Below are 26,132 nucleotides of genomic sequence, written 5' to 3'. Positions count from 1 at the left end.
AAAAAGCTGCGGGGGAAATGCCATGTTATAAAGCAGTAGATGATACATGATAATAAACAGAATATACTTTGCTTTCTAAAGGGAAGAGATGACATACCCTGAAATTATCGGGGTCTACACTGAGAATCTCACAGTGGAGCTGGCTCAGCTTCGAATAGGTCTCCTTGATGTTGTCCAGGTTCTTCACTGCGTTGTCCAGAGCATTCAGCACAACTTTGCCATGGGCAGTGACCTTGGGGTTCCCCAGGATGGCAGCTACACTGTTCAAATTTCCAAATTTGCCAAAATAGCGCTGGGTCCAGGGGTAGACAATCAGTACTCTGTCACAAATTAAAAAAATAAATACATACATAAATAAAAATTTCAGAATATTGGAAACATGTACTAGGCTATTTATATCAAATAATTTTAGAATCATGCAATGTGTTCTGGCTTGATACACTAGTAAAATTTAGGTTTATCAGATAGCTTTACCTTGCCAGGGCCTGAGGCCCAATCTCATCGACATTAATTTTGTCCCAGAGATCTACAATGGCACTCCGTTCTGATTGTGACCAAGAGACCATAATGACTGCCTTTTTTTAGTTTCAAGTTTTACAGTGCTGACTGCGCTGATGGAGTGATTCAGAGAGTTTTAATTCACTCTCCATCTCCTCCCACAGCAAGATGTAGAGACTAATTGTCTACAGTAAAGCACAACCGGTGGAATGGTTTTCCATTCCAAGGTTTAACCAAGGATATTAAATGGAATTATTACATTGTTAATATTTAGCAAAATGAGCATAGTGTTCCATTTCTTTTTATAGCAAAAATATATAACGTTTGTGATATATTGATATATTAGTCATAACAAAGTAGCCTATTAATATGCATTTCATAATCTGTTTATTCAAAAAAAAAATTTATTCAGATAACCTTTGCCTGTTTATCGAATGGTTACAATAAAAGTATAATATGCTTTTTTTTAAAGAAAGAAAGAAAGAAAGAAAGAAAAAGATAATACTTGGTTAACGAAACTTATCCGAATTTATTGGCACATTCAGTTGTCATCCAGTGAGTTTTAACATTATCTTGGCTGCATTTTAATTTAAATTTTAGATTAGGCACGTTTCTTTTTATCGAATAGCTCCGACCTGTTACACCCATTACATTTTAACTGGGTGTAATTATCAGCTATATCCCAGTACGTTATGTTTTTTTTTTTTTTTTTTTTTTTTTTTTTTTAAATTTTATCATTTGTCTCAGGGTTTTTATCCTCAGACGACCCAAGTTCTCAGGCGTCATTATCAAATGAACTGGATTAATGCTTGTTATAACCACCACATTAGATATCTCTATAGTAGCCTACTTAGGAAAACCAACCACTAAAGACAGATAATGTCATGTCATGTCATAATAATAATAATTTTTTTTAAAAACTCTCAGAATCTATACTCACTGTGGTTTAAATGTAATACCATTTGAGTCATTTCTGTAACCCATTGCTGGGTCGGTATTCAACAGAACACACGTTGGGCTAGTTTGACCACACACGTTTGGTTTATTATGACCCAGCATGGGGTTATATACTGCTATTTCTGGATTATTCAGCCTTTGTATCATTCTTTATGACCCAGATAGGGAGCTGGAAAACTTTTTTTCTGAAAATATTCTAAAGAATATAATAAAGTTGTTCAATGTACTGTAAATTCGATCATAAGTCAGAGTGTTAATCCTAGACCATACAGTGGAAGGAGTGTAAAACTGGTGCTGTCTAGAAATTATTTTGCACCACAGACTTTAAGTTTCTATAAATTGACTTCTTAGCTGTGATTCTATATGATGATATATTTCCTTCTGAAACAGGAAGTCAGAATGACATCACATTAATAATTCCTTAAATTTATATAAGCGCTTTACATTGTATGGGTGGGAGTAGGGTCTCTTCCTCCACCTGGATGATGCGATGGCAGTCATAGTGAACCAGAACCCCCACCACACAGTACCTGTTGATGGAGAGGTAGCCAATTGGTAGCCAATTCAGGGTTGGAGATTATTAGGGGGGCATGATGGATAAAGGCCCTCTAATAATCTCCCTATAAAAGATAAATTGGGAATTTCACCAGTACACTGGGATAACCCCTACTCTTACAAGAAGGGTCCTGGGATTTTTAATGACCACAAGGAATCAGCACCTTGCTTTAACGTCTCATCTTTTTTTATTTTACAGGATAGTGTCCCGTCACTATGCTGGGGGCATCGGGCTCCACATAGACTTCAGGGTGAGCACCCCTTGGTGGCCTCACTAATAACACTTCTGCCAACAACCTTAGTTTTCCCATCCAAAGACTGGCCAGGCAACATCCCTGCTTAGCTTCTCTGGGAAACCAGACAAAAGCTGCAGGGTGATATTGCTTTGGTTGGATTGAAATACTTGACTGACTTACACAAGTATCCGTTGATTTTGAGATATAATATACAAACCTGGGAGTATTAGCTAAATATGGAGAACTGCAAAGAGATAAATGGGAGCCTTTCACTTACTTGTACTGATGGCGAAATACCAACAGTGTATAATGATGGAATTGCATTCTTGCTCAATCTGAAGAAGCAACATATTCCTGCACTGAAGAGCCCCAAGTTGATAAAACACTCCTCCAAATGCCTGTCACGAACCAGAAGTTCATACAAATCCCACCTTCTTGGCAGGTAAAAGGAACAGTGATGCACAACCAAAACACACTGAAAAAGCTTGATGCTAACGAGCTGCTACTGCTTCTAAGGGAGATGCTGCTGCAGAGCAAGACCTGTCTCAGGGGGCAAGACTTACTGTATATGGTTCTAATGAACATTTAACTGGACAGTCAATCAATCTCTAAAACCTTTTTAGATACAGTATCACATATCAGTGCCCATAAGACTAAGGGACAGAAAAAAGCTCTGGAACATACATTTGATTTCAGGGGCACTTTCATCTATAGTATGTCATAACCAGTAGTGCGTAAATCAAAACTTTATTCCACAGACTGATCTTTGAAATACATGAAATAGAACATCCATGATTGAGAAGCAGGGATGTAGTGTTCTTTGCTATCTGTATAAGGTCGGTCTCTCTAGTTATAGTGACATTATAGTATATAGTGACATTGTGACCAAAAACAAAGTTGCGAGAGTAACAAAGGGATTTTCTTTGTTAAATCTCAGTGCTATGATGCTCCTCTAAAAGATTCTAATAATAAAATAATAAAATGATATGAATCAATTAATATATCAGCCTACATGCCTTGCCCCTCATACAGTGAACTGCGAAAGCTAGCATGCATGATAATGGACAGAAAAAATATACGTATTAGGCTTACCTGATGTTCAATTAGAAAATGAGCATTCTATGTTGTCTTCTTTCACCCAGACATGAATGGCTCCAAACCCCTACATTTCAACAAGGGCTAGTTTCCATTCATGCAACCCCATTTTCTGCATGAACCCAGATTGTGTATTAATAACATAAACAGAATAATTGTCCTCCAGTAATATTGGCACCCTTGGTAAATATGAGCAAAGAAGGCTGTGAAAAATTGCCTTAACCTTTAGATTTTTTTAAATCACAAAAATACTCTGGATATCAAACAATTGCAAACAAAACAGGTTTATCAAAACAAAAAACTTTGTTAAATTTAGGTGTGCAACAATTAGAGGATGGTAACCAGATGTGAGGCTTACTGTCTGCTTAGGCACCTGGTGATTTCAGATGAGATAGTCCAAATGAATGGCTAGGTCAATCAGTGGAGTTGAGAGACATGTTGTCAGCCTGACAAGCCAGTTTGGTGACTACTTCCTGGTTGAAGGTCGCTTTGAGGGCAGGCTTGTTCCATCTGCTTCCTGCAGAGAGAGTACTGAATTCTAGTGCGTATTTGGTGGGACTCATGCTCCCTTGGGTGACCATCAGGAGTTGTTTGCCTTTGGATACACTTCCACATGTATCCTTGCTCCTAGCTCCTCTGGAAGCTTCCTCACTCCTTGTTTCTCACCTCCTTGTGCGATTAGAGAGAACCACCCAGGGTGTGATTGGAAACAGGTATGCCAATTGGAGCATGTTGGTGGAGCCAGGTGTTGGGGATTGTAGTCCGTGGCAGCCATGTTTGTAGGTCTCATTGTGTTTTGGGAAGTGGAGTTCCTGGTGGATTCTGAAGTTGGTGTGACTGGGGAGAATTCCCCAAAAGCATCGCTGCGCAAAGATCATTGTTAAATAGTAAATAGCATCACACTGGACATGCTCTCTAATACAATCTAAATTTTGTGATGCTTTTGGAAAATGTTAAGAGATTCAAGTAGATTACCTTGATGTTGTGCAGGTTCTTCAGTACCTTAGGGATCTCCAGGACCACACCTATACTGTTCTAATCTCCTGATTTGCTGACATAATGCTGAGTTTAAAGTAGACAATCAGCACTATTGAAAAAGAAGAAGATGTTAGAATCATCTATACACTCATTCTTTCATCTTCAGTAAAACCGCTTTATCTTTTTCAGGGTCACAGTGGATCTGATGCCAATCCTAGTAACATTGGGCACAAGGTAGGACAAGGTCTCTTTGTATAGGATGCAGTGCATACACACATTTATACACACTATAAATGCACGCATACACACTAATCTAACACTGACAGGGTCAGTGTTAGATTAGCCAATATGTGCATGTTTTCGGAAAGTGGGATAAAAACTGAAAACCCAGCGGAAAACCATGTGGGAACCTGGATGAAACCCATGCAAAAAAAAAAAAAGCCAGGGACTAGCAGCTGTGAGGAGGCAATGCTACCCACTGCACCACCATGTCAGCCATCATCCATTATATTTTTGTCAAATTACTTTAGAATAATATGATGTGTTATACATCAGTCAATAGACATTGTACGTTTATAAATTGCTAGTGCTTACAGAGCTTTACCTTGTCAGGGCCTGGGGCCTGATCTTATAATTAATAAAGTAATCCATATATGAATGAACATATATAATCAATGATATGATGCTGAATTAGATGGTCATCTATATCTTGATCAGCTGTCATGTTACTTTTATCAAGCAGTTTACTGCAAGGGCTTTGTCCCTAATAAAATTCTTAGTAACACAAGTTTTGATTTTCACTCATCAAGTCAGAACATAAATGCTGCTAAATGTAAAAGTTTTAGAGTGTACAGTGAGAGGGCCAGGAAAGTAGTCGATAATCAATTCTGAAACTGATTTAACAACTAAAAAAGACATTGAAGTTCACAGTTCCTATCAAGTCTTACCTTGATAATAGTTTGACACATTATGTTCATTACGTCTTTCAGAAGGCTATATCAACAATCTATGAATGTTTTTTTTCTCAAAAAACAAAACTATTGTCTCAATTTAGTGTTAATGTACATTTATTATGAAGGTTATCTGACACTGCAAATTGATATGGCCTTGGTGATTTAATATGTTGGAGGTGGGCTTGACCATGTTGTGGGGTGTGGCATGTCTAGGAACTATAAAATACCTAGCCGTCTCCAAAGCTTGTTTTATTTTCTTCTATCTTAATTAAAAAGCTGGAAAATACAAAAATGAGTCTGACAGATATAGATAAATCCCTGGTCAAGGCTTTCTGGGGTAAAGTTTCTGGAAAGGCTGACGCTATTGGCCATGAAGCTCTGGTGAGGTAAGGCTGCAAAATATAATTTCTTATGTAAATTAAACCAGTGGCCAAAACTAAAACAACAACAAAAAAATCAAACACTTTGCCGTATGCACACCGACTTTTTTCCCCCCTCACAACAGAATGCTTCTTGTCTACCCTCAGACCAAAATCTATTTTAGTCATTGGCCTGACCTCTCTCCTGGCTCTGAGTCAGTAAAGAAGCATGGCAGAACCGTTATTGGCGCACTGAACGATGCTGTGGTTAACATCGATGATCTTGTTGGTGGTCTGAGTGCCCTAAGTGATCTGCACGCTTACAAGTTGCGCGTAGAACCAGGAAATTTCAAGGTAAGCTGTGGTCAAATGCCGTCATATAATGCTACAAAAACGAAAAGGTATTAATGTATTGTTCACACTTTTCTTTGTCATCTTTTGCTTCAGATTCTATCTCACAACTTTCTCGTGACCCTCGCCATCAATTTTCCTGCTGATTTCACTCCAGAGGTGCACATTGCTATGGACAAGTTTCTCGCCGCTGTGTCTGCAGCACTTGCTGATAAATACAGATGAGGGGGGCGGTCATTGTTTTCAAATCAACATATGAACAAATTTCAAATTAAAGGAATACATTAATTCTTACAAAGACTCATACATATCATACATGCTCCACAAAATATATATCGTTTCTATAAATTGTTTTTTTTGTATAAAGTGACGGTAACCGTGTTAATATGTCTCACCAGCAGATGAACAGGTAAACAGTGAATGAATGAATGATTGAGAAATAAACAATAGCTTAATTTAGATTAGATCGGGTGCACAGGTAAATGAAATTCAGATACGAATTCGAGTGCAAATATTTGCAATTTATACCAACAACATATTTAGGTTATGGTAAATAATACCGAATATGATACCGTAATGACAGTAATATGGAAAAATTACATTCATAATATCCATTTCCCTTTCTCATTGTGGTATAAACATTCCCTAACAGACATATATGTCCATTCATGGCATTTAAAGTGCAACCTTTTTTTTGTATCTGCGAACAGTTTCGGACCTTCTTACCCCCTCAACACAATGTTTCTATTATCGCTTATAACTTCAAGCCTGCGTCATCTCAGGTTTGTCAATGTTGATGCTTAGGCCTATAGCTATGAACTATTAACTATACAAATATCCATTGAATAACACTAAGCGTGTTCATTTTCCTATTTTCATAAAATAATAATAATAATAATGTGAGGGACTTCAGGAATTACTCGATTATTATTCCCACAGAAAGACGTGTAACTTTTCCTTATAACTCAAAAAAATTGTCTAATTTAGTTGCTTTAACTTCTACGTTGTGAAAATTACAATTTTAAAAGTATATGTAGATGTTTGAGTCAACACTGGCTATTGGTTAAAAGTTTAACGTATCGACAGAGAGGTATAATATAAGCACACGTACACAGTTTAATTTTATTTAATTGCTTGTTTGTTTGTTTATTGGTGTGGCCTCTTATTGAATAACTAGGCCCATGGATCAGAATCCCATGTACATCCAGTGGCGTTTGCTGATGACAAGTGAGCTAATGTTTGTTGCGTCCTTATAAAAACAAACAAAAAAAAAAAAAAAACACCTACATTTAATCTTCTAGTTCTAAAGTAACATACTTGAAGTTTCCAGTCTACATACGTTTCACAATTTATATTATAACTAGTTGCATGGCTTTCAAGAGAATACAATACAAAGAATACGTGTTGTTTAACGTTTTATTTCATGTTCTAGTCACAGAGTGAAAGACCTGCACATCTTTATATTATGATGCGTGTTTAGTGGTACTGCTTTCCCAGAGCATCCACGACGACATTCAGGAACTTCTGCCAAGTCTCGTGCACTTCAGGGGTGAAGACTGAGGGTCCGAACTTTGCGGCCAGAGTTATGGTAAAGCTGTCTCCAAGAAGCTGAAAGTTGATAAATAAAAAGTCATAAACTGGAGTTTGCCATTACTGATATCCAGTCCTAATGTAAATAGCTGTAAAACACATACATATATATATATATATATATATATATATATATATATATATATATATATATATATATATACACACACACACACACACACACACACACACATACATACATACATACATACATACATACATACATATATATAAAAAGAGAGAGAGAGAGAGAGAGAGAGAGAGAGAGAGAGATATTGCATTCTGTAGTTACTGAAGTCAGACGTACCGTGAAGTTGCTGGGATCCACGTGCAGTTTTTCAGAGTGAAGCGCACTCAGCTGAGTGTAGGTGCTCTTAACGTTGTCCAAATTTTGCACAGCTTTGGTCAGACCACCAAGGACCACCTTTCCATGGGCAGCCACCTTGGGGTTTCCTATGATGGCTGCGGCATTGGATAGATTACCAAAGGAGGAGAAGTACCTCTGGGTCCATGGATACACAATCAGAAGTCTAGACAACAAGACACACACGTATGTTATCTGCAGTCTGCACCGAAAGAGAAACACGCGAGACTGAAATTTTTGGAGGTATTTCGAATTTTCACATAGCATAAGCCTACCTGGCCAGGGCCTGTCCTCCGATTTCGTCATGGTTGATCTTTCCCCACAGGTCAGCGATGATATGGCGCTCGGCGTCTGTCCAATGAACCATATTGATGTCTTAATGAATTCTTTTAATTCTTGAGCAAAACCTGTTCTGAACGAATCTTTACCTATTTTGCAGCGGGGCTCTTTTTATTGACGCTGAAAACCCCTCCCTGAACTGAAGGGAAATACTGATTGGACGAGCTCCTGAAGTGTGCAAGCTCCAAATAGATCGGCGGTGCGCCAAGCATTCAACCCTTTTGGCTAATAGTAGGGTAATTAGGGCGTTTCCTTTTCTACTCACGTGCACGATTAGAACATATGTTTTCTTCAAAATGGATTAAAAAAAAAATACCAAGTAAGCTGCATTAAAAAACGAGACCGTAGAGGCATTTAAATGAACGAAAAGACTTAAGTCAAGTTTGAAGTCTTGCATTTAACACAGACTTCAATTAATTATGTCGAAGCATAGGCTATATTAATATAGTTTACAGCATACTACAATCAAAATATTTAACGTCTTTTAAATGTAAATGTGAACATTATTTTAAAAATAGGACTGGAAGGACAGCTTATCTGAAAACTTAAACGGCCAAACCCCGTGGGTTCTTTTGAATCTATTAATAATTTTACATCTTTGCTGAATTTAAAACTAACCCTAAAGAATCCTTAAATAATACTGTGTTTCTTTGGCTTTTATTCCGGTGTTTGTTGTTATTGTTATGAAGTATTATGATTAGTTTTAGTCATCTTATTTGGGTGTGTAGACTACATTTGTACAACTAAAAGTTATCTGAGGTTATTTTTCTATGCAGTGTATTTTTTTTTTTTTTTTTTTTTTTGGAGAAGTTCCAAAGCTGACTAGTCCAAGTAAGAGGTGGAGCCTAGATTTGATATGGCAGGGTGTGCCTGATATTAGACTCAATAAAAAGCGACATACAGCACGAACATGCACAAAACTCTTTTCTTGACATCTTTTTTGAGGTGAAAAACCGGATCAGGGCCGCAATGAGTCTCTCAGCTAAAGACAAAGCCCTCGTCAAAGACCTTTGGGCAAAGATCGCTCCGAAGGCTGATAAAATTGGCGCTGAGGCACTTGGCAGGTAAATTAATTGCTCTTACTGACTGGACAATAAATTGTTGTGGTAAGTATTAGCTCCTTCTGAAGGATATGTTTCTTATTTGCTTCATGTGTTTTTTTTATGCAGGCTGTTTGAGGTCTACCCTCAGACAAAGACTTACTTCTCTCACTGGTCTGATCTTACTCCTGGATCAGCCCAAGTGAAAAAGCACGGAGGCGTAATTGTAAGGAAAATTGGAGAAGCCGTTGGCCACATTGACGATCTTACTGGAGCTCTAAGCTCACTAAGCGAGCTGCACGCTTTCAAGCTCCGTGTTGACCCTGTTAATTTCAAGGTAAGGAAATTAATACGGATATGTTTTGCGTTTAAGTTAATACAGTTTGTATTGTAATGATGGCGTTAGACGGATTAAATCAACTGTTTGTGTTACTCCATGATAGCTCCTGTCCCACACCGTCGAGGTGAGCATTGCCTTGTTCTTCCCCGCGGAGTTCACTCCTGAAGTTCATGTGTCTTTTGACAAGTTTCTTCAGAACCTGGCCTTTGCTCTGTCCGAGAAGTACCGCTAAATGAAGTACCAGTTTCAGAAGACATCATTAAAATGACATCCATAAATGATCTTGACAATAAATATAACTGAACAATACACAACTGTCTCGTCTTATTTATACGGTTTAACAAATCTTTTATTACATGTATAACAGTGTTGTGCACCTACACCATTAAAGCACATTACAGTGTACACACACAGTTATTTTTAATTGGGGTTCTTTGTAAAATTGAGGGTACAATTGCACTTTTTTGTAGTACACAGTTATAGAAGGGAATTATTTATAATTGCACTATCTAGTGTCACCCAGATAAGGATGGGTTCCCTTTTGAGTGTGGTTCCTCTCATGGTTTCTTCCTTACATGGTCTGAGGGAGTTTTCCTTGCTACCGTCATTTATACATGTACACATTTATACATTTACAATTTATATCTTGAATTCATATATTTCTGTAAAGCTACTTTGTGACAACGTCCATTGTTAAATGCGCTATACAAATAAAATGGAATTGAATTGAAATGAATAAAAGTGTTCTAGTTTGGAACCCTTTCTAGTAGTAACACACTGTACTGTGTGCTTAAATTGAATGCAAAATTGTATTTATACATTGTTGTTTTTTTTTAAAATTATGAGTTTACGCATACTGTTAACAGTATATTACTGTGAATATCACCGCTGCAATTTTATACTGTTTCTTTTCAAATCTTTTACTGGCAAATATATATCATTCATAAATGAAAGAGTCAAACGTCCTAAAAACTATTCTCATAATTAAATAAATAATTTCGTTTCATTTCATTTTATTAAATATACCAGGCTAGCTTGCAAACGTTAGCTGCCTAGTTAGGCTAACATTACCATACCTCAAACTTGTTGCACTTAACCTGCTTCGCTAAAACAATTAAAGCTATGCTTCATTTTTAATAATAAATATAATTTGTAATAAAAAGAAGAGTAGCAAGAGCAGGTTCCTTTGCTGCTTTTGGTAAATACTTTTGGTTATACAGTTAGTGATGCTCTGTGTTTTACTGTATTATTCCAGTATAGTCAGAGCCGTGCTACTCTAGCCATATAGCAATAAATTACATCGATTTTCTTCGTTCTTAAACTGAATTACTCAACATAATTATAAACGGGTTCGTTCATTCATTCAATATCTATCTATCTATCTATCTATCTATCTATCTATGTATCTATATCTATCTATCTATCTATCTATCTATCTATCTATCTATCTATCTATCTCTCTCTCTCTCTCTCTCTCTCTCTCTCTCTCTCTCTCTCACACACACACACACACACACACACACACACAAACAGACAGACAGACAGACAGACAGGTCGTGTGTGAGTCTGAGACACTGCTGCCTCAGTAATAACCAAGTAACTTTTAATTAAAACGATTTGGCAATTCATTGTTCAAAGTAGACCTGTATGTCATTGGGAAAACACAACTGTGCTTTCGTTCCTGCTCCTTGTGTCATATTCAGTGTGCCTAGAAATTTCCAGCATATTTTAGACAACGTTGCATGGCCATTTTGCAACGATTTGGTTTAGTGTGTTTCGGAAATAAGGATACAATCATTTACATAAAAATATGCAATATGAACATAACGCCATTTACAAACAGATGAAAAGAAAATACGAGACCTTGTCTCGTATTCGAACGTGTGTGTGTGTGTGTGTGTGTGTGTGTGTGTGTGTGTGTGTGTGTGTGTGTGTGTGTGTGTGTGTGTGTGTGTGTGTGTGTGTGTGTGTGTGTGTGTGTATGTATATACACGTACACAGAATTAGGTAATCTAATGTTTTTATCTCAAGGTTGTTTTTCATATAAACCAATTAGTTAAACATTTTTTCCAAAAGGAATTAGTCTTAGAATTAGAATAATTTTTATATTGACGTATGTGTATAACTTGTGCATTGTGTATGTGTATAATTGGGGGTGGGGGGGGGGGGTTGTTTTTGAGAAGCCAAAGATGTCCACATTGGTGGACGATAAAGTTAAATCAATCAATCAATATGTTATTTATATGTCACTATATGCGATAGATTTTACACCAAGATATATCGTACACGATTGATGTGCTTTGGCCCTACTGAAAGTCAAAGCTTAAGGATTCAATATCTTAAAATCATGGAATTTTTAGAATATTTTAATTCCAATTTCTCGATAATAATGTGAGAAAAGAAACAAAAGGCAGCTGTCTGGTGTAACTTGCCAGGATGAGAAACGTATTGTTCTGTCCTAAAACCTGTGGCAAGTCTGTGCTCCCGCCGTTTTGTCAATCTACAGAGACACTGTTTAATGTAAAAAAAAAATAAAAATAAAAAATAAAAATAAAAAAAATTAAAGATTAGGAATAATTTAACTTTCCTGGAGATTTAATTACAGGCAAATTATAGGTTATGGGCCATATTATAATTACCTACACATGAAGGGCTATATGCACCTGCCTACTGTGTGAACGTTAATAAACAAACAAACAAACAAACAAAAGTGAAACTCTCCTAAGTTTTGCATATACTCAGCACAATTTTGGATCCTCTCGCCCACACCACACCCTACAAGCATAAGAGATTTTTTCAGTTGTCTTTCTGGGGGAACCCTTAAAGAAACAATGCAGAAACATACGCCTCAGTGCTTCTCTGTCAGACAGAGTTATAGGGTGAACGCTTCTAGGAAGCTAAGAACGTCGATTAAAATTTTAAGATGTATATGCACAAGTAGCCTATATAGTTTCTATTTATTTACGTTTGTTTGTTTCCTGGTGTGGCTTATTATTTAAAAACTAGAATCTTTTGTGTAGGTCTAGTCTATGTATTATTTTACCCCGTCATCAGCAAGCTCCACTTGATGTACAAGTGAACTAATGTTTGGTGCCTGCTTATAAAAAAAAGTCCCTTTTAGTCTTTTAACGTTCTAGCACGGTTACAGAATTGCATTTTACAGTCTACATTTTCACAGTTTATATTATAACTGCAGGCTGTCCCAAAAGTCTCCATAAATAGGGGAAATTATTAAAAAAAAAATTATAAAAATGTATTCCAAAATTGTTCATACTTAGTTTTTATTACTTTGAGCTAAAACATGTTAATTTCCCCTGTGTATGGAGACTTTGGGGACACCTTGTAGTTGTTTTTCAACTGAATACAATACAAAGAATACGTGTTGTTTAACGTTTTATTTCATGTTCTAGTCACAGAGTGAAAGACCTGCACATCTTTATATTATGATGCGTGTTTAGTGGTACTGCTTTCCCAGAGCAGCCACGAGGACATTCAGGAATTTCTGCCAAGTCTCATGCACTTCAGGGGTGAAGACTGAGGGTCCGAAATTTGCGGCCAGAGTTATGGTAAAGCTGTCACCAAGATGCTGAAAGTTGACAAATAAAAAGTCATAAACTGGAGTTTGCCATTACTGATATTATGTAGATTTTTTTTTGCATTCTGTAGTTACTGAAGTCAGACGTACCGTGAAGTTGCTGGGATCCATGTGCAGTTTTTCAGAGTGAAGCGCACTCAGCTGAGCGTAGGTGCTCTTAACGTTGTCCAAATTTTGCACAGCTTTGGTCAGACCACCAAGGACCACCTTTCCATGGGCAGCCACCTTGGGGTTTCCTATGATGGCTGCGGCATTGGATAGATTAACAAAGGAAGAGAAGTACCTCTGGTTCCATGGATACACAATCAGAAGTCTAGACAACAAGACACACACGTATGTTATCTGCAGTCTGCACCGAAAGAGAAACACGCGAGACTGAAATTTTTGGAGGTATTTCGAATTTTCACATAGCATAAGCCTACCTGGCCAGGGCCTGTCCTCCGATTTCGTCATGGTTGATCTTTCCCCACAGGTCAGCGATGATATGGCGCTCGGCGTCTGTCCAATGAACCATATTGATGTCTTAATGAATTCTTTTAATTCTTGAGCAAAACCTGTTCTGAACGAATCTTTACCTATTTTGCAGCGGGGCTCTTTTTTATTGACGCTGAAAATCCTCTCCCTGGAGTGAAGGAAAATACTGATTGGACGAGCTCCTGAAGTGGGCAAGCTCCAAATAGATCGGCGGTGCGCCAAGCATCCAACCCTTTTGGCTAATAGTAAGGTAATTAGGGCGTTTCCTTTTCTAGTAATCTGCAAGATCAAATGCTTTTTAAAAATTGGATGGTGTAAAAAACAAACAAAAAAACACACAAACAAACAAGTAAGCTGCATTAAAAAACGAGACTATAGAAGAAATTTATTGAACGAATAATAGACTTAAGTCTTACATTTCACGCAGACTTAAATTTATTTGAGCTTAGTATATGTTAATATAGTTTACAGTGTACTACAATCTACTTTAAAATAATTCTCTTCTTTAAATATAAATGTCAACATTATTATTATTTTTTAAACAGTACTGAAAGGACGGCTAATCTAAAATTTCAGATAGCTACCCCCTGTGGTTCTATTTGAATTTATTTTATAATTGAAATAACACAATACAGCTAGAAAAACAATTTTTTAAAATTATTTTAAACCTTTGCTGAATTTAAGACTAACCCCCCAAAATAATTCTTCTTCTTCTTCTTCTTCTTTAGTTAAACATTTAAATGCCTCTATGGTCTCATGTTTTAAGAAGATAAGAATTAGGATTTCTGTTGTTATTGTTATGAAGTATTACCATTTGTTTTAGTCATCGTATAAATGGTTTGCGTGTGTAGACTACATTTGTACACCTAAAAGTTATCTGAGGTTATTTTTCTATGCAGTGTATTTTTTTTGGAGAAGTTACAAAGCTGACTAGCCAGTCTATGTAAGAGGTGGTGCCTAGATTTGATATGGCAGGGTGCGTCTGATATCAGACTAAATAAAAAGCGACATACAGCACGAACATGCACAAAATTATTTTCTTGACGTGAAAAACTGGATCAGGGCCGCAATGAGTCTCTCAGCTAAAGACAAAGCCGTCGTCAAAAACCTTTGGGCCAAGATCGCTCGGAAGGCTGATGACATTGGCGCTGAGGCACTTGGCAGGTAAATTAATTGCTCTTGCTGACTGGACAATAAATTGTTGTGGTAAGTATTAGCTCCTTCTGAAGGATATGTTTCTTATTTGCTTCATGTGTTTTTTATGCAGGCTGTTTGAGGTCTACCCTCAGACAAAGACTTACTTCTCTCACTGGTCTGATCTTACTCCTGGATCAGCCCAAGTGAAAAAGCACGGAGGCGTAATTGTAAGGAAAATTGGAGAAGCCGTTGGCCACATTGACGATCTTACTGGAGCTCTAAGCTCACTAAGCGAGCTGCACGCTTTCAAGCTCCGTGTTGACCCTGTTAATTTCAAGGTAAGGAAATTAATAAGGATATGTTTTGCGTTTAAGTTAATACAGTTTGTATTGTAATGATGGCGTTAGACGGATTAAATCAACTGTTTGTGTTACTCCATGATAGCTCCTGTCCCACACCGTCGAGGTGAGCATTGCCTTGTTCTTCCCCGCGGAGTTCACTCCTGAAGTTCATGTGTCTTTTGACAAGTTTCTTCAGAACCTGGCCTTTGCTCTGTCTGAGAAGTACCGCTAAATGAAGTACCAGTTTCAGAAGACATCATTAAAATGACATCCATAAATGATCTTGACAGTAAATATAATTGAACAACACACACCTGTCTCGTCTTATTTATAAGGTGTGATACGTTGAAATACATTCCTGAACACTAGGTGTCGCTGAAACTGGTTGTCCAGGTGCACGGGTGAAGAAGGTTGGAGAAGACGCTTTAATAAAAAAAAAAAAAAAAAAAAAAAAGAGTGAATAGTACCTGCTGTGGGAGTCCTGCAGTTTTGTTCTGGTTAAAAACACAACATACGGTTGAACAAAACTTTTATTAAATGTAAAACAGTGTTGTACACATATACCTTAAAACACACTGTACACACTTACAGAAGAGGTTCTTCAAGGGTTCTTCCATTTGGATTATCTGTACAGTTGAGTGTACTTATCCTCATAAAAGTGTACTAGTTTGTAATCTTTCTAGTAGTAACACACTGTACTGTATTTTTTTATGAACACAATCCTGTATTTACACGGTTTTCAATCATGATCTTAAGCTTTACTTAGAGTATACTTTAACTATCACCACTGCAATTTTATACTGTTTCTTTAAAATCTTTTATTTCCATATATATATATATAATATATATATATATATATATATATATATAAAATAAATGAAAGAGTCAAATGTCTTTATAGAATGGAATGTTTATTAAAGCTGTTATATAATAATTTTTTTTAATATAGGCTAACTTGCAAAAGTTAGCTTCCCAGTTAGGCTAACATTAGCTTTACCTCCAGTTTGCACTTGTTGCACTTAATCTGCTTAGCTAAAGCAATTAAAGCTATCCTTCATTTTTAATCAAAAACTTTTTTTTTTTTTTTATAAAGAAAATAGCAAGAGCAGGTTCCTGTCCTGCTTCTGCTAAGTGTTTTTAGTTCTACAGTTAGTGATGCTCTGTGGTTTACTGTATTATTCCAATATGGTCACAGCAGTGTTACTCTACCTATATAGTAAGAAATTACATCGATTCTCTTTGTTCTTGAACTTAATCAACATAAATATAAAATCCGGGTTTTCTCTTTCTTTCTCTCTCTCTCTCTGTCTGTCACGTTTCAACGTAGGGTTCGGAAGCAATCGCAGATTTTCAAATAGTTTGTTAAACAAACAACAAAACAAAGACACTAAGACAACTTGGCATAATACTGTAGCAAAACTAAACATAAACTAACAAGCTCAATAAACATGGTGACATGGAACACGGCGATCTAAGACAAACGAAAGACAGGGAAACAGTGCAGACAATGGCTATATATACACAAGTGTGCTCATTAACAAACGTGAATCAGGTGCAGGTGGTCATGTGACATGTAGTGCAGTGCAGTGGCTGATGGGAACTGAAGTCCAGCGTTTCCTTGATATATGACACTCTCTCTCTCTGACATTTTATTTCTGTAAATTTATTTAATCTAATTTTGTTAATCCCAATATTTTTGTTCATGTTCACAAATTAGCTAATCAACTGCCCCCCCCCCCAACACACCACCCCAGTCATTAGTCTTATATGTTATGTACATGTCAGTGTATGCGAAAGATTTTACGCCAAAATATACCGTATAGAACTAACTTGCCTTGGAAGGTCAAAAAAAATTTATTCAATACCTTAAAATCATAGAATTGTTAGAACATTTTAATTCCAAGTTCTCGATAATAATTTGAGAAAAGCAACAAAAGGCAGCTGTCTGGTGTAACTTGTCAGGATGAAAACGTATTGTTCTGTCCTAAAACCTGTGGCAAGTCTTTGCTCCCGCCGTTTTGTCAATCTACAGAGACACTGTTTAATGTAAAAAAGTAGGAGTAATTTAACATTCCTGGAGATTTAATTACAGGCAATTTACAGGTTATGGGCCATATTATAATTACCTACACGTGAAGGGCTATGCACATGCCATACTGTAAAACTACTCATTAAAAAAATTAAACTTTCCTCATTTTTTTTCATATCCTCCGCACAATTTTTGGATCCTCTCGCCCCCACCACACCTTACAAGCATAAGAGGTTTTTTTCAGTTGTCTCTCTGGGGGAACCCTTAAAGAAATAATGTAGAAACATACACTTCAGTGCGTCTCTGTCAGACAGAGCAGTACCCTTCTAGGAAGCTAAGAATGCCGATTAAACGTTTAAATGTATATGCACAAGTATATAGTTTCTATTTATTTACTTATTTGTTTGTTCACTGGTGTGGCTTATTATTGAAGACACGTTCATATAGGTCTAGTCTATCATTTATTTTAACCCCGTCATCAGCAAACGCCAATGCATGTACAAGTGAGCTAATGTTTGTTGCGTCCTTATTAAAAAATAAATAACATTTAATCTTCTAGTTCTAAAGTTACATATTGAAGTTTACAGTCTACATATGTTTCACAATTTATATTATAACTTGTTGCATGGCTTTCAACAGAATACAATACAAAGAATACTTGTTGTTTAACATTTTATTTCATGTTCTAGTCACAGAGTGAAAGACCTGCACATCTTTATATTATCATGCGTGTTTAGTGGTACTGCTTTCCCAGAGCATCCACGACAACATTCAGGAACTTCTGCCAAGTCTCGTGCACTTCAGGGGTGAAGACTGAGGGTCCGAAATTTGCGGCCAGAGTTATGGTAAAGCTGTCACCAAGAAGCTGAAAGTTGACAAATAAAAAGTCATAAACTGGAGCTTGCAGTTTGCCATTACTGATATCCAGTCCTAATCTAAATAGCTGTATATATTGTTTTGCATTCTGTAGTCACTGAAGTCAGACGTACCGTGAAGTTGCTGGGATCCACGTGCAGTTTTTCAGAGTGAAGCGCACTCAGCTGAGCGTAGGTGCCCTTAACGTTGTCCAAATTTTGCACAGCTTTGGTCAGACCACCAAGGACCACCTTTCCATGGGCAGCCACCTTGGGGTTTCCTATGATGGCTGCGGCATTGGATAGATTACCAAAGGAAGAGAAGTACCTCTGGGTCCATGGATACACAATCAGAAGTCTAGACAACAAGACACACACGTATGTTATCTGCAGTCTGCACCGAAAGAGAAACACGCGAGACTGAAATTTTTGGAGGTATTTCGAATTTTCACATAGCATAAGCCTACCTGGCCAGGGCCTGTCCTCCGATTTCGTCATGGTTGATCTTTCCCCACAGGTCAGCGATGATATGGCGCTCGGCGTCTGTCCAATGAACCATATTGATGTCTTAATGAATTCTTTTAATTCTTGAGCAAAACCTGTTCTGAACGAATCTTTACCTATTTTGCAGCGGGGCTCTTTTTATTGACGCTGAAAATCCCCTCCCTGGACTGAAGGAAAATACTGATTGGACGAGCTCCTGAAGTGGGCAAGCTCCAAATAGATCGGCGGTGCGCCAAGCATCCAACCCTTTTGGCTAATAGTAGGGTAATTAGGGCGTTTCCTTTTCTACTCACGTGCACGATCAGATATTTTTAAAAACTGGATGGTGTAAAAAACAAACAAACAAGTAAGCTGCATAAAAAATATCAGACCATCGAGCCATTTAATTGAACGAATAATAAAGCCAGTAACGTAAAGTAACGTATTAAGTTTTACATTTCACCTACTATACTACAACCTACTTAAAATATTTAATGTCTTTAAATATAAAATGTCAACATTAGGCCTATTAAAAAATAGGACTGAAAGAACAGTTTATCTAAAATTTCAGATGGCCACACCCTGTGGTTCCATTAGATTTTTTTAAAATAACTGTAATGGTTTTCAGTATAGATAGAGAAACAAAACATTTTTATTATATTACACCTTTGATTAATTTAAGACTAATCCTAAATAATGCTTAAATAATACTGTGCTTCTTCTTCTTCATAATCTTCATCTTCTTTTAATAATAATAATAATAATAATAATAATTATAATAATAATAATAATAACCGCTGTTATTGTTCTAATGTATTGTTATGTGTTTTAGTCATCTTATGCATTTTCTTCTGTGTGTAGACTACATTTGTACACCTAAAAGTAATCTGAGGTTATTTTTCTATGCAGTGTATTTTTTATTTTTTTTTTGGAGAAGTTCCAAAGCTGACTAGTCCAAGAGGTGGAGCCTAGATTTGATATGGCAGGGTGTGCCTGATATCAGACTCCATAAAAAGCGGCATGCAACACGAACATGCACAAAATTCTTTTCTTGACATATTTTTAGAAGTGAAAAACTGGACCAGGGCCGCAATGAGTCTCTCAGCTAAAGACAAAGCCGTCGTCAAAGACCTTTGGGCCAAGATCGCTCCGAAGGCTGATGACATTGGCGCCGAGGCACTTGGCAGGTAAATTAATTGCTCTTACTGACTGGACAATAAATTGTTGTGGTAAGTATTAGCTCCTTCTGAAGGATATGTTTCTTATTTGCTTCATGTGTTTTTTTTATGCAGGCTGTTTGAGGTCTACCCTCAGACAAAGACTTACTTCTCTCACTGGTCTGATCTTACTCCTGGATCAGCCCAAGTGAAAAAGCACGGAGGCGTAATTGTAAGGAAAATTGGAGAAGCCGTTGGCCACATTGACGATCTTACTGGAGCTCTAAGCTCACTAAGCGAGCTGCACGCTTTCAAGCTCCGTGTAGACCCTGTTAATTTCAAGGTAAGGAAATTAATACGGATATGTTTTGCGTTTAAGTTAATACAGTTTGTATTGTAATGATTGCGTTAGACGGATTAAACCAACTGTTTGTGTTACTCCATGATAGCTCCTGTCCCACACCGTCGAGGTGAGCATTGCCTTGTTCTTCCCCGCGGAGTTCACTCCTGAAGTTCATGTGTCTTTTGACAAGTTTCTTCAGAACCTGGCCTTTGCTCTGTCCGAGAAGTACCGCTAAATGAAGTACCAGTTTCAGAAGACATCATTAAAATGACATCCATAAATGATCTTGACAATAAATATAATTGAACAATACACAACTGTCTCGTCTTATTTATACGGTTTAACAAATCTTTTATTAAATGTATAACAGTGTTGTGCACCTACACCATTAAAGCACATTACAGTGTACACACACAGAGTTATTTTTAATTGGGGTTCTTTGTAAAATTGAGGGTACAATTGCACTTTTTGCAGTACACGGTTATAGAAAGGAATTATTTATAATCGTACTGTCCGTGGCGACGGTGGCGAGGAAAATCTCACTAAGATGATATATGAGGAAGAAACCTTGAGAGGAACCCATCCTCATCTGGGTAACAACGGATAGTGTGAAAGTAAAGGGAAGTTCATTATGGTTTCAATATGAAGTCTATCTCGTTGAACTAGTCCACTATTCACTAAAGGAGATATATTTGTTAATTACTGATGATACTTCCCATCTGTGTCCCTGTAATATATTTTTTGACCTTTCAGTAGCCTATAACAAACAAAATGGGCCTAGATATGAAAAGAAAATGTAAATGCCATTAAACATTTTAAAATGTGAAATTCAACATCAGAATGTCTTGTCAGTCTGTAAGTGGCACTGTGAGAAGGTGTAGTATCATTCTGAGGTGAAAGTGGTCTGTGGAATCAAGGAGTTTTCCTTTTACGGGTTTCTAAATGTAAAGACAAAACAGCGTATACATGAGTTTTGGATGGCTCTTATTTTGTAATTCAGCATCAGACAGTCCAGAATTTGCAATCATTTATTTTATTTAACAACATCAATTTTCCAACTCAAATAGGGAACAATATTATGAATATGAAAATATACACAATTAACATGCGATTACATCTCCACACTGTAAAAAATATTACTTGACTTTAGTAAGTTCAACTTATTTTATTCAGTTGATCCAATTAATAGCCAATTTATTTGTATTGACATACAATATCTCGCAAAAGTGAGTACACCCCTCACATTTTTATAAATATTTAATTATATCTTTTCATGTGACAACACTGAAGAAATGACACTTTGCTACAATGTAAAGTAGTGAGTGTACAGCTTGTGTAACAGTGTAAATTTGCTGTCCCCTCAAAATAACTCAACACACAGCCATTAATGTCTAAACCGCTGGCAACAAAAGTGAGTACACCCCAGATTGGGCCCAATTAGCCATTTTCCCTCCCCAGTGTCATGTGACTTCTTAGTGTTACAAGGTCTCAGGTGTGAATGGGGAGCAGGTGTGTTAAATTTGGTGTCATCGCTTTCACACTCCCTCATACTGCTCACTGGAAGTTCAACATGGCACCTCGTGGCATGTCATGGCAAAGAACGCAGGATCTGAAAAAAAGAATTGTTGCTCTACATAAAGGTGGCCTAGGCTCTAAGAAGATTGCCAAGACCCTGACACTCAGCTGCAGCACAGTGGCCAAGACCATACAGCGGTTTAACAGGACAGGTTCCACTCAGAACAGGCCTCGCCATGGTTGACCAAAGAAGTTGAGTGCACGTGCTCAGCATCATATCCAGATGTTGTTTTTGGGAAATAGACGTATGAGTGCTGCCAGCATTGCTGCAGAGGTTGAAGGGGTGTGGGGTCAGCCTGTCAGTGCTCAGACCATACGCCGCACACTGCATCAAATTGGTCTGCATGGCTGTCATCCCAGAAGGAAGCCTCTTCCAAAGATGATGCACAAGAAAGCCCGCAAACAGTTTGCTGAAGACAAGCAGACTAAGGATATGGATTACTGGAACCATGTCCTGTGGTCTGATGAGATCAAGATAAACTTATTTGGTTCAGATGGTGTCAAGCGTGTGTGGTGGCAACCAGGTGAGGAGTACAAAGACAAGTGTGTCTTGCCTACAGTCAAGCATGGTGGTGGGAGTGTCATGGTCTGGGGCTGCATGAGTGCTGCCGGCACTGGGGAGCTACAGTTCATTGAGGGAACCATGAATGCCAACATGTACTGTGACATACTGAAGCAGAGCATGGCTGCAGGGCAGTATTCCAGCATGATCACGACCCTTAAACACACCTCCAAGATGACCACTGCTTTGCTAAAGAAGCTGAGGGTGAAGGTGATGGACTGGCCACGCATGTCTCCAGACCTAAACCCTATTGAGCATCTGTGGGGCATCCTCAAACTGAAGGTGGAGGAGCACAAGGTCTCTAACATCCACCAGCTCCGTGATGTCGTCATGGAGGAGTGGAAGAGGACTCCAGTGGCAACCTGTGAAGCTCTGGTGAACTCCATGCCCAAGAGGGTTAAGGCAGTGCTGGAAAATAATGGTGGCCACACAAAATATTGACATTTGGGCCCAATTTGGACATTTTCACTTAGGGGTGTATTCACTTTTGTTGACAGTGGTTTAGACATTAATGGCTGTGTGTTTAGTTATTTTGAGGGGACAGCAAATTTACACTGTTACACAAGCTGTACACTCACTACTTTATATTGTAGCAAAGTGTCATTTCTTCAGTGTTGTCACATGAAAAGATATAATCAAATATTTACAGAAATGTGAGGGGTGTACTCACTTTTGTGAGATACTGTATTTAAACGAGTTGGCTCAACATTTAATTATTTATATGGAATCACAAATGAGTTCAATACAATGTCTTCACTATCAACCAATTACATTACTGCCAACGTCACTTCCGCAAGCCGTTAAGTTTCCTGCACAAGCAATTGAGCTTTGAGCTTTCTGTCAGTGGTTGTACACGTTTATATTGGATCCTATCGAGGTTGCACTTTCCTATTTAATATAATTTTGCTTGCGAAATTTCGTCCGTGGACATCTTGGATGCGTCCAAGTCAAGTAATTCATTTTATTTTATATTACTCTCAATGTCTCTTGTTAATTTTTTTTTTTTTTTGGACACTTTGCTGACGGATGAGGTGCATTGCGACCATAGAGGCATTTGTAGGCGGTAAACTGCTTTATGGTATTTCTCCACAAAACATTTTGAGGTAATTTATGTCACGTTTTTAGGTAACATTTTTTTTAGCGAGTATTGTTCTTTTTCCGTGTGCGATTTGTGAATAAAATAATCCAGTTACATGCTGCCTACGTCACTTCTCAAACCGTTAATTTTCTCTCAATCCGTGCCTCATTTTTGTCTCTGAGCATTTGATGCTAATCAGACCGATTGCTGCAGTAGGATTCTTGTGAACGTCTTTGATATGCGGTGCATAATGTATTTCAGCATAATAATTTCAGCCGTTGGTTCAGATCTGACCTATTGTGGGGCCACGTTAGCTTTTGTGGTCGGTTGTGTGGGCGGCAAACTGTGAAGGTTAAGGAATGTCTATCGGTCATTTTGTCTAAATCACATACTGATTGTTGAAACATGTTGAACAGACTTTATGGCTTTCCAATGAACAAATGCACAGAAGGGTGGGCAGTATTTCTGACACACAGCCTACATTTAAAATAAAATACATGAAAATCATGTTTTAAAAACAGCACCTGAGAATTTGAAAATAAACAGTTTAATCTTCTACAGCTTTAGAAGCACTTTGCTTGCAAGCTGATTTGATTTGCTTGCACTAACAAACTAGGTTTATAACTATGCACTGTAGTTATTAAGCTAAAGTAATGTACAAACTTATGGAAAAAATACATCCAAACTTCTGGGGGGACCCTTAAAGCGGTAGTTCTCAAACTTCTGTATTAGCTTTCTCAGATAAAAGACTATGTCCTCTATCTAAAAACTTATCCATTTGAAATAGTTGTAGGCTTTATCAGCATGTGGCTAGCAGTACTGCAAACTGTTGGTTTGTGTCATAGTGTGCTGTGTATAATTAACTTTATTTATTAATATTTCTCATTTTTATGTACATCATAGTGTAAAGGTTCACAATCCTGGCTTACATACAGCTAAATGAATTAATTAAAAAAACAAAAAACAATGTTCTAGAATTTATATGTGGCCCCCAGTAGAGAACCACTGCCTCAAAGGTTATAGAACACTTCAGAACATTTCTGATAGAACAGATTTAGAAAGGCTAACTATCCAAATAACCTTTTTTTTTTTTCTAATAATGTACTCGCGTACTACAGGGTTAGTAAGTAGTGTTAGGGTACTACATATACTTGAATGAATTCTATGAAAACCGTTTTGTAAGAGACATGCACATATCTGATATGACCCCCCCTGAATGAACCCATCTTCAAGGATTAACAATTATAAGTACTTTTTTTTTTTTTTTTTTTAATGCTACTCAGGTGTCTGGTCGTGTACAAATGGACCCAGAGGTATTTCAGTAAATTTGGAAACTTGTATAACGCCGCTGCCATCTTGGGAAATCCCAAAGTTGCTGCCCACGGCTTGACGGTAATGCGTGGTCTGGAGAAAGCTGTGAAGAACATGGACAACATTAAGAGCACTTACGCCGACTTGAGTGTGCTGCACTCTGAACAACTGCACGTGGATCCCCAAAACTTCAGGGTGTGTCTTATTTGATTTATTTGTAAGCCATTACTTCTGTTGGTTAATTCACTGCCAGTTTAACATTTAGCCCACATTAATCTCTCGTTCTATAACTTAACTTGTGTTCATTCTTTATCCTCTGTTTCCTCCTATAGCTGTTGGCTGACTGCATTACCATTGTAGTTGCCTCTGTCCTGGGTGCTAGCTTCACAGCTGAAGTGCAGGCAGCTCTGCAGAAGTTCCTGGCGGTCATAGTCTCCGCACTCGGGAAACAGTACTATTAGATGCTGAATGTGCTTTTATGGCCAGAGATTTATCAGAAATTATCGGAAACTATCTGCGTTGAAGTGGAACTTTTGTTGTTTAAAGCAAATAAATGTTATAATAATCAGTACTCGGTCATGTCTTGTGGTTCTTAATAAACCATTTATTTGTGAGGTAGACGATTACAACCAACTTCCAAAGTGATTTCAAATAAATACATTTTGTAATTGATATGATGATAATTATCCAACTGCTGCAAAAAGACAAAATTTTCACCCTCTGAAAGCCTCTGAAAATTATGTTGATATTATTAATAGTAGTAGTAGTAGTTTAGCTATGTTACCTACAGTGAGGGAAAAAAGTATTTGATCCCCTGCTGATTTTGTACGTTTGCCCACTGACAAAGAAATGATCAGTCTATAATTTTAATGGTAGTTGTATTTGAACAGTGAGAGACAGAATAACAACAAAAAAATCCAGAAAAACGCATGTCAAAAATTTTATAAATTAATTTGCATTTTAATGAGGGAAAAAAGTATTTGACCCCCTCTCAATCAGAAAGATTTCTGGCTCCCAGGTGTCTTTTATACAGGTAACGAGCTGAGATTAGGAGCACACTCTTAAAGGGAGTGCTCCTAATATCAGTTTGTTACCTGTATAAAAGACACCTGTCCACAGAAGCAATCAATCAGTCATATTCCAAACTCTCCACCATGGCCAAGACCAAAGAGCTCTCCAAGGATGTCAGGGACAAGACTGTAGACCTACACAAGTCTGGAATGGGCTACAAGACCATTGCCAAGCAGCTTGGTAAGAAGGTGACAACAGTTGGTGCGATTATTCGCAAATGGAAGAAGCACAAAAGAACTGTCAATCTCCCTCGGCCTGGGGCTCCATGCAAGATCTCACCTCGTGGAGTTGCAACGATCATGAGAACAGTGAGGAATCAGCCCAGAACTACACGGGAGGATCTTGTCAATGATCTCAAGGCAGCTGGGACCATAGTCACCAAGAAAACAATTGGTAACACACTACGCCGTGAAGGACTGAAATCCTGCAGCGCGCGCAAGGTCCGCTGCTCAAGAAAACACATATAC

The 26,132-nt window shown here is 37.6% G+C and overlaps 9 protein-coding genes across 9 annotated transcripts in view; 5 read left to right on the top strand and 4 right to left on the bottom strand.

Moving 5' to 3' along the window:
- Positions 1 to 722, bottom strand: part of LOC128600306 (hemoglobin cathodic subunit beta) — a 1,121-nt gene extending 399 nt beyond the window's left edge. The window contains exons 1-3 of the mRNA XM_053612670.1: positions 475 to 722; positions 98 to 320; positions 1 to 6 (exon numbers count right to left, since the gene is read on the bottom strand). The exon at positions 1 to 6 is cut by the window's left edge and continues 399 nt beyond it. Coding sequence (XP_053468645.1) covers positions 1 to 6; positions 98 to 320; positions 475 to 566 — 321 coding nt within the window. The 5' untranslated portion in view covers positions 567 to 722. The remainder of the gene's footprint in view (positions 7 to 97; positions 321 to 474) is intronic.
- A 4,315-nt stretch (positions 723 to 5,037) lies between these two features.
- hbaa2 (hemoglobin, alpha adult 2) lies at positions 5,038 to 6,577 on the top strand. The gene is made up of 3 exons (XM_053612672.1): positions 5,038 to 5,658; positions 5,778 to 5,985; positions 6,079 to 6,577. The coding sequence occupies exons 1-3, from the start codon at positions 5,564 to 5,566 to the stop codon at positions 6,205 to 6,207; spliced, it is 432 nt and encodes a 143-aa protein (XP_053468647.1). The 5' UTR covers positions 5,038 to 5,563; the 3' UTR covers positions 6,208 to 6,577.
- An 807-nt stretch (positions 6,578 to 7,384) lies between these two features.
- Positions 7,385 to 8,375, bottom strand: LOC128600305 (hemoglobin subunit beta). Its single transcript, XM_053612669.1, has 3 exons — positions 8,212 to 8,375; positions 7,880 to 8,102; positions 7,385 to 7,590 (listed from the first exon to the last, which is right to left on the bottom strand). Exons 1-3 carry the CDS (start codon positions 8,301 to 8,303, stop codon positions 7,459 to 7,461), a joined length of 447 nt encoding a protein of 148 aa, XP_053468644.1. The 5' UTR covers positions 8,304 to 8,375; the 3' UTR covers positions 7,385 to 7,458.
- An 804-nt stretch (positions 8,376 to 9,179) lies between these two features.
- LOC128600307 (hemoglobin subunit alpha) lies at positions 9,180 to 9,969 on the top strand. The gene is made up of 3 exons (XM_053612671.1): positions 9,180 to 9,339; positions 9,445 to 9,652; positions 9,759 to 9,969. The coding sequence occupies exons 1-3, from the start codon at positions 9,245 to 9,247 to the stop codon at positions 9,885 to 9,887; spliced, it is 432 nt and encodes a 143-aa protein (XP_053468646.1). The 5' UTR covers positions 9,180 to 9,244; the 3' UTR covers positions 9,888 to 9,969.
- Positions 9,970 to 13,035: 3,066 nt separating this feature from the next.
- Positions 13,036 to 13,857, bottom strand: LOC128600700 (hemoglobin subunit beta-like). Its single transcript, XM_053613359.1, has 3 exons — positions 13,673 to 13,857; positions 13,341 to 13,563; positions 13,036 to 13,241 (listed from the first exon to the last, which is right to left on the bottom strand). The coding sequence occupies exons 1-3, from the start codon at positions 13,762 to 13,764 to the stop codon at positions 13,110 to 13,112; spliced, it is 447 nt and encodes a 148-aa protein (XP_053469334.1). The 5' UTR covers positions 13,765 to 13,857; the 3' UTR covers positions 13,036 to 13,109.
- An 874-nt stretch (positions 13,858 to 14,731) lies between these two features.
- LOC128600708 (hemoglobin subunit alpha-like) lies at positions 14,732 to 15,511 on the top strand. Its single transcript, XM_053613368.1, has 3 exons — positions 14,732 to 14,888; positions 14,992 to 15,199; positions 15,306 to 15,511. Exons 1-3 carry the CDS (start codon positions 14,794 to 14,796, stop codon positions 15,432 to 15,434), a joined length of 432 nt encoding a protein of 143 aa, XP_053469343.1. The 5' UTR covers positions 14,732 to 14,793; the 3' UTR covers positions 15,435 to 15,511.
- Positions 15,512 to 17,889: 2,378 nt separating this feature from the next.
- On the bottom strand, positions 17,890 to 18,715 carry LOC128600417 (hemoglobin subunit beta). The gene is made up of 3 exons (XM_053612893.1): positions 18,553 to 18,715; positions 18,221 to 18,443; positions 17,890 to 18,096 (listed from the first exon to the last, which is right to left on the bottom strand). The coding sequence occupies exons 1-3, from the start codon at positions 18,642 to 18,644 to the stop codon at positions 17,965 to 17,967; spliced, it is 447 nt and encodes a 148-aa protein (XP_053468868.1). The 5' UTR covers positions 18,645 to 18,715; the 3' UTR covers positions 17,890 to 17,964.
- Positions 18,716 to 19,597: 882 nt separating this feature from the next.
- On the top strand, positions 19,598 to 20,385 carry LOC128600416 (hemoglobin subunit alpha). The gene is made up of 3 exons (XM_053612892.1): positions 19,598 to 19,755; positions 19,861 to 20,068; positions 20,175 to 20,385. Exons 1-3 carry the CDS (start codon positions 19,661 to 19,663, stop codon positions 20,301 to 20,303), a joined length of 432 nt encoding a protein of 143 aa, XP_053468867.1. The 5' UTR covers positions 19,598 to 19,660; the 3' UTR covers positions 20,304 to 20,385.
- Positions 20,386 to 23,063: 2,678 nt separating this feature from the next.
- On the top strand, positions 23,064 to 25,270 carry LOC128600418 (hemoglobin subunit beta-like). Its single transcript, XM_053612894.1, has 3 exons — positions 23,064 to 23,308; positions 24,567 to 24,789; positions 24,927 to 25,270. The coding sequence occupies exons 1-3, from the start codon at positions 23,232 to 23,234 to the stop codon at positions 25,053 to 25,055; spliced, it is 429 nt and encodes a 142-aa protein (XP_053468869.1). The 5' UTR covers positions 23,064 to 23,231; the 3' UTR covers positions 25,056 to 25,270.
- The last annotated feature ends 862 nt before the right edge of the window (positions 25,271 to 26,132 follow it).

This window comes from Ictalurus furcatus, chromosome 24, assembly GCF_023375685.1.
Source record: "Ictalurus furcatus strain D&B chromosome 24, Billie_1.0, whole genome shotgun sequence".
NCBI classification, from domain to species: domain Eukaryota; kingdom Metazoa; phylum Chordata; class Actinopteri; order Siluriformes; family Ictaluridae; genus Ictalurus; species Ictalurus furcatus.
The sequence above is the reverse complement of the archived record's forward strand: the minus strand, read 5'-3'. Positions and strand labels throughout refer to the sequence as shown.